The following is a 10908-nucleotide window of genomic DNA, read 5'->3' as shown; positions in this document are numbered from 1 at the left end:
GCAGATGAATAGCCAAAGGGGTGGGGGGGGGTCAAATAAAAAAAAAAGTGGAGAGTTTTATATATTATGATTCAATAGCACATCCGGTTCTTGTTCTTGGGCCGATTCTTCACATTTTCCTGTGATGCCTGGCAGCATGAACACGGACGTACGAGTTTTAAAGAGACGAAAATGTGATTTTTCTCTGGATGGATAGAATGGAATACAATAGAAGAAGAAGGGCACCTGAATTCTTTAGTCATGGAGTGAAGCACGTGGGTCCTCCTCTCCATGAGCTTTGTCTCCTTCGTCATCCTTTTCTGAGCACGAGCCCTGGCCTCGTTAATCTCCTCCCGTTCATGCTGCTCCTTTACCGTCTCCTGCGCTTCATCCGACCCGTACAACTGGGAGAGCAACACCACCACCAGGTTTACCTCCGCCATGAACGACTCCCCCTCCTCTCGTCCCATTCCGCTCGGCGTTTCTGCCATATCGTCGGCATCCATTTCTCTCCCCCGTTTCATCTGTCGGCCAAAACAGAGAGAGAGATGAAGCTCTCTTTCCCAAATTAGCGGCATCTTCATGTCCCTTCCGATGATGGGCCATTCATTCATCTGACCCCACAACCCAAATTTCCTATTTTGTTCGACCCCACATCCACGTCAGCATATAGATGGTAGACATGTCAGCACTGGCTGTGGTTGTTGGGCCATTCAAAATAGCCCAATATTAAAAGCCCGGCCCATTCTGTGTCATGAGCGTTTTAGTATCTTGATGTATCATGGCTTGTTAATCTCCGCTCGTTCCACGTGACCACGCGAATTAGATTAAACGACGTGACGTGACGTGTCTCATTCTCCTCCTCTAAACCTAAATCTCCCAAGATTCCCCCCCCCCTCCCCTGCACTTTCCTATTGCCCCTCGATTTCCCAATAAATTACAGAACATGCCACCTTCCTTCAATGTGGAGCCGACCAAGAACCATACGAAAAAACACCGGAGTGGCAGATACGTAAATAGCGCAAAGTACAGCACTGTCTTCTTAGCTGGCGTCACTTATCGAAAATATAAATGCTTGGGTAGTCATTGGTTTACGACAGTTGTTGACTTGTTGTAAAAAAATATTCAATATTTTGTAGTGATAATTATTGATGTGAATTAAAATTTAATTGCAGATTTTTTATAGATAAAATTATCTAATGAGTAATTGTTAGTAATATTTTTGTTCGGATTATATGCACAAATTAAAAAAAATGACGAATTCCAGCTCGGCTGCCAAGGGGAAAAAAGTGGTACTAAAAAAAAGTAGTTTCCTCCCTTCAATAAATAATAAATAAATGAATAAAATAAGGTTCAAAATTTGTGCGCCAGAATAAAAAGACATGTCGAGTTTTTTTGGCAAATTAAATTATTAAATTTATTATGAGGAAGTTAAAAATAGAAAAAGAAAAAGAAGACGAGGAAGGTGAAGAAAGGAAGAGACGCTTTCTACTGTAATGATAAGACTCATTCCGTCGTTTGCCGTGTTTCGAGAAGATATTTTCCCGTTATGGCAAGTTTGTAGCCTCTTTCTCCCTCTCCACTGTGGAGTTTTCCGAAAGAGTTGGGATTTCTCTGGAGCTCGTTTGCTTACGTGACTCGCCGTCTGAGTTCACCCGCTTCTGCTCCGATTCTTGTTCTCTCTTGCTTCATGATCTGCTAGTTCTCCGCCGCTGTCTTCTGGTAAGCGATCTGATGTTGTTCGTTTTTTCACCGTATTCTTCTAACGATCCCTTTTTGTTGTTGGAATTTCACGTGAATCTTTGCTTTTCTGGTGGCTTTTTGTCGTGTTAATTTGAGATTACGCAGATTGCTGTGAATACGTTTGGTTTTGATGATCTTTGCTGTCTGTGATCAGATAGGGCTTTATGGGTTCGCCTTTTCCGATCTTTACTGATCTCTTTAGGATTTTGGCTCATGCATGCCTGACTGGAGAATTGAGCTTGGGTACCGGGTTTGTGCGAGATCGTTGGATTGTGATGCTTTGTTGCTTTCCTGGAAAATATTAGGGCATGGAGGCTGCAAATTATCCGCTTCGAATGCGGTGAAAGCTAGTCTGATATGGAAGGAGTTGGGGAAGAAATTGTGGCGAGTAACAACATTCAATTGGAAGGTCGAGAGAATAATGTTCCATGTAAGCTGGATGATCACATTATCACTGAATCACAAACTTTGAACGACCCTTTGAGGAATGATTGCCCGGCGAGCTCACTTCACAGGAGTGTACTAGATGCTTCTGAGTGCAAGGACTTGGCCAAGCCCGTGGTTTCTCTCAATGGATCAGGACCGCCACTTAATAGTGATTACTTTGTTGAGAATACCACCACGAGAGCTTCTATTGAAGAGTTGACAGTTGGGAATTATCGGAACCCGGGTTTGATTCTAGGGAGTAATACGGGCAACTCCAAGGCTGAAAAGTTTGATCATCTCTATCGTTTGGCAAACGGGTCTGGTTTTCAGACTCCAGATGAGGACCTTGACTCTCAGCCTCAGGACATGGATCAGATGTTGTCTAAAATCAGACAACAGCTTGCTAGAGCTCCTTCTGAAAGATGGAACCTGAAACCTTTTATGAGCAGGCGGAGCAATCAGTTTCCCATTGCTGCATCTGGACGTGTAAGAGTGGTTGGTGACAAGAATGTCATGAATGCTTCTGCATTGACCAGTGAGGGTACCCAACTTAAAATGAATTCAAGTTCTTCGGGTTTTTCACAATTGATTCTTAAAAGGGCTATGAAGGGGAAGACAAAGGTTGGCAAAATCCATGAAAGTCATCCTGATTTTGGTGGTGATCAAGACATTGGAAGTAAGGAAGAAAGGGTGGATATCGAGCCACCTAATATCCGTGATGCATTAAACGTGAAATCAAGTACCAAAAACAACACCACTATATTATATGATGCTGATGAGGATTATCCTAAATCTTCTCCCTGTGGAATCAATTTGAGGGAATATCTGAGATCAGGTTGTCCTAAAAGAACCAAAGTTCAGAGTCTTCTATTATTTAGGCAGCTTGTTGAGCTGGTTGACTCAGCACACTCGCAAGGATTCTTCTTGCAGCACTTAAGGCCTTCTTTTTTTACTGTTTATCCACCTGACAAGCTTGAATACATAGGCTCTTTTGACAAGAAAGATTTGCACGCTGATGTCAATGAAGATGTCAGTAGGAAGAGGTTCTTAGTGCAAGAATCATCTACTCCAGCTAGAGGTTTGAAGCAAAGAAAAATGGACGCCCGTGTGCATTCTCCAGGTAGTCACCTGCAGTTTGCCTCAACTTGGAGATCTGGAAGAAGGGCCAGCCCTGAGATTGATTTAAACTCGATTGATACTTGGAATTTAGACTGTTATGAGCACCCATATCAAAATCGTTCCAACCATTCAGGCATGTCTTCCTTGATGAGAAAACAGTCGTTGCCCACGGCTCTTCGGCTAGAAGAGCAGTGGTATAGTTGTCCTGAGGAGCTAAATGGGGATGACGGCAGATTTAAATCAAATATATATTCTCTTGGCGCTCTTCTGTTTGAGGTGAGAATATCTACTAGTATATACGTATGATAAGCTTTTCAGTCCACTTTCTCTCTTACTATATTCGTGTACCACAGGAAGGGGTGTCTAATTTCTTGCATGGTATGTCCTCAAAATCCATTTAAATACTTTGGCAGTTTGAGCACTATGTTTTTTTTTAATCAACCGCTTGTATACTTTGTTTTAAATGGTTGTAGGCCATCGGGCCAGACTTTAGTGGAGTCTGCTTCTAGCTTTTTCTCTTTTTACATTCTAGTGACTTTAAATAAATTTTAGCTCTCTTGTATCGTTAACGAGGCATGACTTTTGAACAGTTATAATCTAGTTTGTTGACATTACTCTGTTGTCATACTTATCACTTTTTCCATTGACTCGTCTTGTTCCTGCGAATGAAAGCGCACTGATCTCACTAGCTTGGTTGTGGTTGTTGCAGTTGCTGTGCGATTGTGAGTCAAGTGAGATTCATCCTGCAGTGATGTCAGATTTATGCCTTCGGATTCTTCCGCCAAGATTTCTTTCGAAAAACCCCAAGGAAGCTGGATTTTGTCTTTGGCTTCTACATCCTGAACCTTCATCTAGACCAACAGCTAGGTATTATTATGTGCAAGTTTCACTTGGTTGCTGCTTGGTATATCAGGTTCACCATCCATAGTGTGATAGTCTGCAAATGAATTATGAAAAAAATTTCGTCGTTAGCCAATGGGATCCATTTAACAGCTTACATGGAAATTTGTTTTGCCAAAAAGTAAAATCTGCTAGTAGAGCACATAGAAGCATGTTTAGCTTTTGGCAGTAATACTTTTCATTAGCTGTATTATTCATTTGCAATATTTCATTGCTGGATTTCCTGTCTTTGATCCACTGTTTTTCCTCGTAATCATGATAATTCGGCATGCAACTTCGTGTGCTTATGGTCTTGATTTGCTCTTCCCTTTTCTGGAACAGAGAAATACTGAAGTCTGAGTTGATAAGCCATGATGATTGCACCATATCCACCGCCGATGATGATGATGAGGTGTCAGAGCTATTGCTTCACTTTTTAACTTCACTAAAAGAGCAGAAGCAGAAACAGGAATCTAAGTGGTTGCAAGACATTCAGACCTTAGATGAAGACATAAAAGAGGCAGAGAGAAGGTACTCTTCAAACACATCCCCGACCAAATTTCAGGGGGACAATGATAGAAGACTGCAATCATATCCAATAGACCCAAGCTGTCCCTCTCAATTTAGTACCTTTTCTGTGTCTAATGCAAATACAGATAGACTGATGGGTAATATCCGTCAGCTTGAAGATGCATATTACTTCATGAGATCCCAAATGAACTTGTCAGATTCTGCTACCACTGCCCGCTCTGACAAAAGCCTACTGAAGGACAGAGATAGGTGTTCTGATATCCAAAACGAGAATCAAGAGTCGAGACCGAAAGGGAAATCATCTGATCAACGTGAATTGTTTTTCGAGGATTTGTGCAAGCTTGCTCGGTATGGTAAGTTTGAAACCTGTGGGACTATAAGGAGTGGAGATCTTTTGAACTCTGCGAGTGTGATCTGCTCTCTGAGTTTTGACCGTGATGAAGAACACATAGCAGCTGCTGGGATATCAAAGAGAATCAAGATTTTTGACGTCGGAGCATTTGTGAATGACTCTGTAACAGTCCATTACCCGTTAGTAGAGATGTGCAACAAATCTAAATTAAGCTGTGTTTGCTGGAATAGTTACATAAAAAACTACTTGGCCTCAACTGACTATGATGGTGTGGTTCAGGTGCGTAGGGAAATTAATGTTTCCTCAAATTTCCTGATTTACATTCTCTTGCATACACTGGGGCTATCAGATACAGTCTCTTATGCTTCTTCCTATGAAATGCTTACAAAATGGATGTTTAACTGATCTCATACATATGTATATATATAGAGGAACTAGGGACAATGTAGATGTGTTTTTGTTTTTACTTCACAATTTCTTACAGTATGGTGCTCGGTGAATGCAGATATGGGATGCTGGGACTGGACAAGGATTTTCTCAGTACACGGAGCATCAGAGAAGAGCCTGGTCAGTTGATTTTTCTCCATCTGACCCGACAAAGTTTGTCAGCGGAAGTGATGATTGTTCTGTGAAGCTTTGGAGCATCAATGAGGCATGCTTCTTCTCCTTATTTCTTACCCTTGCACTGAGAAAGTATGTATTGTGGATACTGATTCTCTTTGAAGATTGTTATAGCCGATGATAAGTAGTTTGCTCTCGCATCTGTATTGTGAAACACTGGGCTTCCTTGTTTCAATCTAGGCCTATATACTATAACTATGCTCGGCGATGCTGTTTCCTAAATGAATCGGAACTATTTCTTACTTGATGGTTTGCAGAAACGGTCGATAGGCACGATCCGGAGCCCCGCAAATGTTTGTTGTGTGCAATTCTCTGCTTCCTCCAATCACTTACTGGCATTCGGATCAGCTGATTACAAGGTGTACTGCTATGATCTCCGGCATGTCAGAACACCTTGGTGCACATTAGCTGGCCATGAGAAAGCTGTTAGCTATGTGAAATTTATGGATTCAGATACCATCGTTTCTGCATCGACAGATAGCTCTCTCAAGATGTGGAATCTTAACAATACAAACCCATCTGGTTTATCTCCCGGTGCCTGTTCATTGACATTTCAAGGACACACAAATCAAAAGGTTGCTTGCAAACTACTATAGATTTCCGTTGATTTCTATCGTCATTCGATACCTTTTGTTAGTTCTGATGTCTAATCTTCACCTGTACAGAATTTTGTCGGGTTGTCAGTTATGGATGGATACATAGCCTGCGGTTCAGAGACCAATGAGGTAATATGCAGATAACATTCTCTCGTATTATGTAGATATTTTTATGGTATTCTTGGTATTTGTCGGTTTTCTCGTGGTTTATATACGCTCGTTGTGTAACCTGGTGTGTTCAACTCAGCTGCTTACTCTGTGATGGGTGATCTGAGAGTGTTGGTTGCGTTTTAGATCTTTAGTTCTCTTTAGCTTTTCTATATGAACTTATTAGAATGGGGGTATTTGGATTAGATGGCTTCAGTTGCTCTTATTGGCAATTGTTGAATAGGTTTATATGCACATGTCAATTAGTCCTAACCCCTCTTTACACACATTTACTTGCGCAGGTATATAGTTATTACAGATCTTTATCAATGCCGATAACTTCGTACAAGTTTGGATTGGTGGATCCTCTTTCGGGAAACGAGTTCCATGATGAGAATGGACAGTTTGTGTCGAGTGTCTGTTGGAGACGAAACTCAAACATGCTAGTTGCTGCCAACTCTACCGGAACCATGAAACTACTGAAACTGGTTTGACGCATACATATATATATATATATATAGCCCTCGTCCCCGCATTGCTTCCTGGGAATTGGACGCCGAGATATTTGGACCTGTTGTTCCGATGTAACATTTCGAACGGTCCTAACGGTAATGGTACACTGATACCTGCATTCCGGGTCCAAGGCAGGGCGGTTGACCTGAACCAACATCAGCCATGACCACACTGCATCAGTTATCGACCCAGACCGGACTTCTCTTGTTGAAGGAATCTGCCACTGTCCCTCGAACAAGATTGGGGGCAAATACAGAAAATGAAGTAATCTTTCCCTTATATTTTGATCAAAAATATTCTTCATTGTAATTCAGTCATTCCTGAGTGTTCATATGTTTAAGAGTTCGTCAAATGCTTGAGGCGGCAGCAAATTTCCTAAATTGCCCTTCACAGCTTGTCGTCGGTTTGCATGTGTTAGGCCCAAATTACTAATGCAGCCTTCTGACGTAATCCAAATGGGCCGTCAATGACAATCCAAATGGGCTGAATTAGGCCCAAATTACTTGACGGGCTTGGTATCGGAGCAGCAACAGCTAAAAAACCTTTATGATTATATATCCCCACGGGTTTATATAATATATAAAACCAAACGGCTAATTTCTCTCGTCTATATATATCCCTTCAAATTAAGTCACCCAACAAAAAGATTCGATCACAACCAAAATTCAAATCTCGGCAGATTAACCTATAATCACGCTGATTAGCACTTGATAGCCGTTGCAAGCCATTTTCACCAGTAACATCTACTCAAATAAATTAAATAAGCTAAAACATTATGCAGATTAGTCATAATCTTTATTTCATATTTTTCTTAGAAAACACATTTTTCGAGAGAGAGAGAGAGAGATGGAGCAAATCACATGGCCTCGTCGCTGTCACGTTTGGTATATATTTTGCCCCTCTTACCCATCACACTCTTTATATCATGGGTAAATCTCTTTTTACAATTATATATTTTTTTTTTTAAAATAAGCCCTACTTATTTCTTTATATATTAATATATTAATATATAAAATAAAAATCTCCAAAATTATTTCACCAGTACTTCAATTACAATTTCCAATCAGATTAAAAAAATGTTTTCTCTGGTTCTAAATAGTTCAGGAAATTGTTTTAATTTGTCATCGATTTAAATATTTTTTAATTGGTCAACAAATATTTTAAATTCTATTTCATCCAACTATTTACAGATTAGTATTTTCAAATTTTGAAATTTAGACATTATGTGTATATTAATCTAAAGCAGTTGTCTTGAATTTGACTAATCAAAATCACCGAGAGACGATAATATATATATATATATATGTAAAAAAAAGGTAATATGCGTCAACCGGCTGTAGTCGGTACCCTGTTACGAATCCTCCGCTATAAGAGCGTGAGAACCACTCGCCTCTCTCCCTCTTCTCCATCGAGTGTTTCTACTCCTCTCCTGCAGAGACTGCTTCGTTATTTTCCCGGCAAATCTCGTCCGAAAGAAATCCAGAGATGGCATTGGAGATTTTCTTTGCCGTGTTTGCCCTCTTCGCTTTCGTCTTCACCGGCGCCCGGTCCTTAGCTCCAGCTCCTGCTCCCACCAGTGACGGTGAGTTCTCATGTTTTCTTATTCGACATGAAATTCTCTAGTATCAGATGTGAATGCTCATTTCTTCAGATTTTCGGTTCTAGTTCACTCCGCGTGAAATCTGAAACACTCTGTCCTTCGGAATTTTGAATTTGTCGCGTTTTCTTCACGCACATTGTGATTAGAAGCCAGACAACCATATGTTTAATCCGTGTTTGGTGATGAGGATGAACCCTAATCGGGGACTAATGAGGGAAATTGGGGGGGAGGGGGGTGAAACAGGGACATCGATTGACCAAGGAATAGCGTATTTGCTAATGGCGGTGGCATTGGTGGTGACGTACCTCATACACCCTCTGGATGCGTCTTCCTCCCGCTTCTTCTGAATCTCCATCGCCCACCGTCTGATTTCTCGGTAATTTGTTATTGGCTTTTCGTGGATATTACTAATCCAGCTTCCATTACATCTGACTTGTTTCTGATGTGTGCGTTTCCTGGGTTTTTGGTTCCGGAGAGACAGAGAGATTGCTTTATACATTTTATATATTGTAAAACCCTCGCCGTTTATTTTCGTGTTAATTATTTTTCATTGGTAAAATCTAATTCCCTTCCCATATATATACAATAATAATAAAATGTATATGACAATGATGCATTTCCAAAATTAAATTTCTCATTGAGGCGGTGGTCTATCATTGTTTTAACAAATATAATAATTTTGTTAAAAAAATAAATAAAATATGGCTAAAATGAGAAGGGTGTGTATCTCTATATGTGCAAGTGACAGTCCACCTTAAATCCTTGGACTGTCAAGGTTGCATTATATCTTTATATATGCTAAAAATATTTACACTCTGTATTTACCAAAAACACCCGACCGTACAAATCAAAATTAGCCCAATCCATATATATATGCATGCATGTGGTTATATCTTTCATATACATGAAGCTAGACGAAAAAAAAAACTACTGATTTATTTATGCCAAGAAGGAATGTAAAATACAAGCCCCAAATAATCAAAATAAAAAGAAAATTTAATTTGATTACAGTCTCTCTCTCTCTCCCTCTCAAGATCGCTTACGCCAACCTGCGTGTAGTGTTATTACAACCCATTGTCTCGAATCTTTTCAATCCCAAATGCAAAACAACAATAATAAACATAATTTTAAAACCAAAATAAATAATATAAGTATAAATAACGAGAAACATGGGCAGATACAGCAGCTACTGTTCAGTATAGTTACGAGTGTTCTTCTTCCTCCTCAGTGTATGTTTATCCTGCAACCAAAGATGCCATTTTTATCGTCAAAACATTGCAGATTCCGACGTGATTTCAGACAAAAGTGGATACATTGATCGAAATTATGAATGGGGTGTTCACCACTTGAGGGTGTTGAGGATGCATTTGGGAGAATCGGAGTCGAGCTTGTCCAAGCTGACGCCGCCGCATCTCAAGGTAATACCGAGCATTCCGATCTTCACGTTCCCAATTCCCAGCCCCACTTTGCTCTTCGCCTCCACGTTGATTAGTAGATCCTTGCTCTGGAATTTCGCCGCGAGACGTTTCGCCACGTTGTTGTCGACGAGCTCGTTCTTCACCCCCGTCGCCACCTTGATGCTCGTCGTGTTCCTAGGTCCTTGTCTGAACCCTGGCACCGTCGCCGACCCGAGCGACGTCTCTTCGATCCCCTGACCCACGGTCACAGCCATGTCCGTGTCGCCGAAGTACAACGCCAGCTTCGCGTTGGGGTTCTTCAACTCGACGCGAGCCATTGCGGCGGCGGAGAGCGTCGCGCCGTCTGGGTCGGGGACTACTTTGAACTGGTCAAGGCGGCAGGAGGCGAGGCTGACGGTTGGGAGTTTTGGGTCGAACCAGAGGTAGAAGACGGCGGAGGCGACGATGAGGAGGAAGATGATGAGGAGAAGAGCCACGCAGAAACAGCAGCAGCAGGACAGGCAACAGCTCCGGCGTTTCTTCTTCGGTTGAAATTTCGGAAGTGCAGGTTTCCTCGCCGGCAGTCTGATTCCCGGCGGCGGTGGCGGAGGACCGCCACCCATGTTGGGGTCTCTGTAACCCGGAGGTTTCTGAAGAACCGGTTTCATCCCATAGTCTCCCATTTTTGGTCCTTGTCCGCCTCTGCCGACGGATTCAACGTCCCTTCTGGGCTCCTAGAATCGAATCAAAACCCAAAACGAAGAAGAAGACAAAGTAAACGGAGGATCGAACCCGGGGAAGGGAGATGAAAGTGGAGGAACCTGGGAAGAAACCGTGAGCCGAGAGAGACGGAGAAAGCGAACGAATGCAGGTTGAAAGAGATTGGAATGGAAATTGGAAGAGAGAGAGAGAGAGAGAGAGTCGAGGGATGGGTTGTGGTCGATGGAGGAGGAATGGTGGTGAGGAATTGCAGTCGTTCCGACACTCACGCGCGCCGTTTTCCTG

General features: G+C 41.8%; 4 protein-coding genes across 7 annotated transcripts; 2 read left to right on the top strand and 2 right to left on the bottom strand.

Moving 5' to 3' along the window:
• Window positions 1-40: 40 nt before the first annotated feature.
• Window positions 41-1136, bottom strand: LOC104802059. The gene is made up of 2 exons (XM_010525483.1): window positions 226-1136; window positions 41-128 (listed from the first exon to the last, which is right to left on the bottom strand). Exons 1-2 carry the CDS (start codon window positions 591-593, stop codon window positions 110-112), a joined length of 387 nt encoding a protein of 128 aa, XP_010523785.1. The 5' UTR covers window positions 594-1136; the 3' UTR covers window positions 41-109.
• Window positions 1137-1443: 307 nt separating this feature from the next.
• Window positions 1444-7308, top strand: LOC104802058 (protein SUPPRESSOR OF PHYA-105 1-like). 3 transcript variants are annotated; one of them, XM_010525482.2, is made up of 8 exons: window positions 1444-1701; window positions 2028-3543; window positions 3977-4134; window positions 4489-5308; window positions 5535-5681; window positions 5908-6225; window positions 6316-6375; window positions 6696-7308. In XM_010525482.2, the coding sequence occupies exons 2-8, from the start codon at window positions 2080-2082 to the stop codon at window positions 6885-6887; spliced, it is 3159 nt and encodes a 1052-aa protein (XP_010523784.1). In that variant the 5' UTR covers window positions 1444-1701; window positions 2028-2079; the 3' UTR covers window positions 6888-7308. The 3 variants fall into 3 exon arrangements, with proteins under 3 accessions (XP_010523784.1, XP_010523783.1, XP_010523782.1); XM_010525481.2 differs by having other exon boundaries at window positions 1925-3543; XM_010525480.2 differs by having other exon boundaries at window positions 1877-3543.
• Window positions 7309-8256: 948 nt separating this feature from the next.
• Window positions 8257-9876, top strand: LOC104802055 (arabinogalactan peptide 20-like). 2 transcript variants are annotated; one of them, XM_019201145.1, is made up of 3 exons: window positions 8257-8488; window positions 8750-8882; window positions 9788-9876. In XM_019201145.1, exons 1-2 carry the CDS (start codon window positions 8392-8394, stop codon window positions 8851-8853), a joined length of 201 nt encoding a protein of 66 aa, XP_019056690.1. In that variant the 5' UTR covers window positions 8257-8391; the 3' UTR covers window positions 8854-8882; window positions 9788-9876. The 2 variants fall into 2 exon arrangements, with proteins under 2 accessions (XP_019056690.1, XP_019056689.1); XM_019201144.1 differs by lacking the exon at window positions 9788-9876 and having other exon boundaries at window positions 8259-8488; window positions 8750-9065.
• Window positions 9846-10902, bottom strand: LOC104802056. The gene has a single exon (XM_019201143.1). The coding sequence runs from the start codon at window positions 10584-10586 to the stop codon at window positions 9846-9848; it is 741 nt and encodes a 246-aa protein (XP_019056688.1). The 5' UTR covers window positions 10587-10902.
• Between the last annotated feature and the right edge of the window lie 6 nt (window positions 10903-10908).

The sequence above is a fragment of the Tarenaya hassleriana genome, unplaced genomic scaffold (genome assembly GCF_000463585.1).
Source record: "Tarenaya hassleriana unplaced genomic scaffold, ASM46358v1 Cleome8, whole genome shotgun sequence".
Lineage (NCBI taxonomy): Eukaryota > Viridiplantae > Streptophyta > Magnoliopsida > Brassicales > Cleomaceae > Tarenaya > Tarenaya hassleriana.
This window is presented reverse-complemented; position numbering and strand designations above follow the sequence as displayed.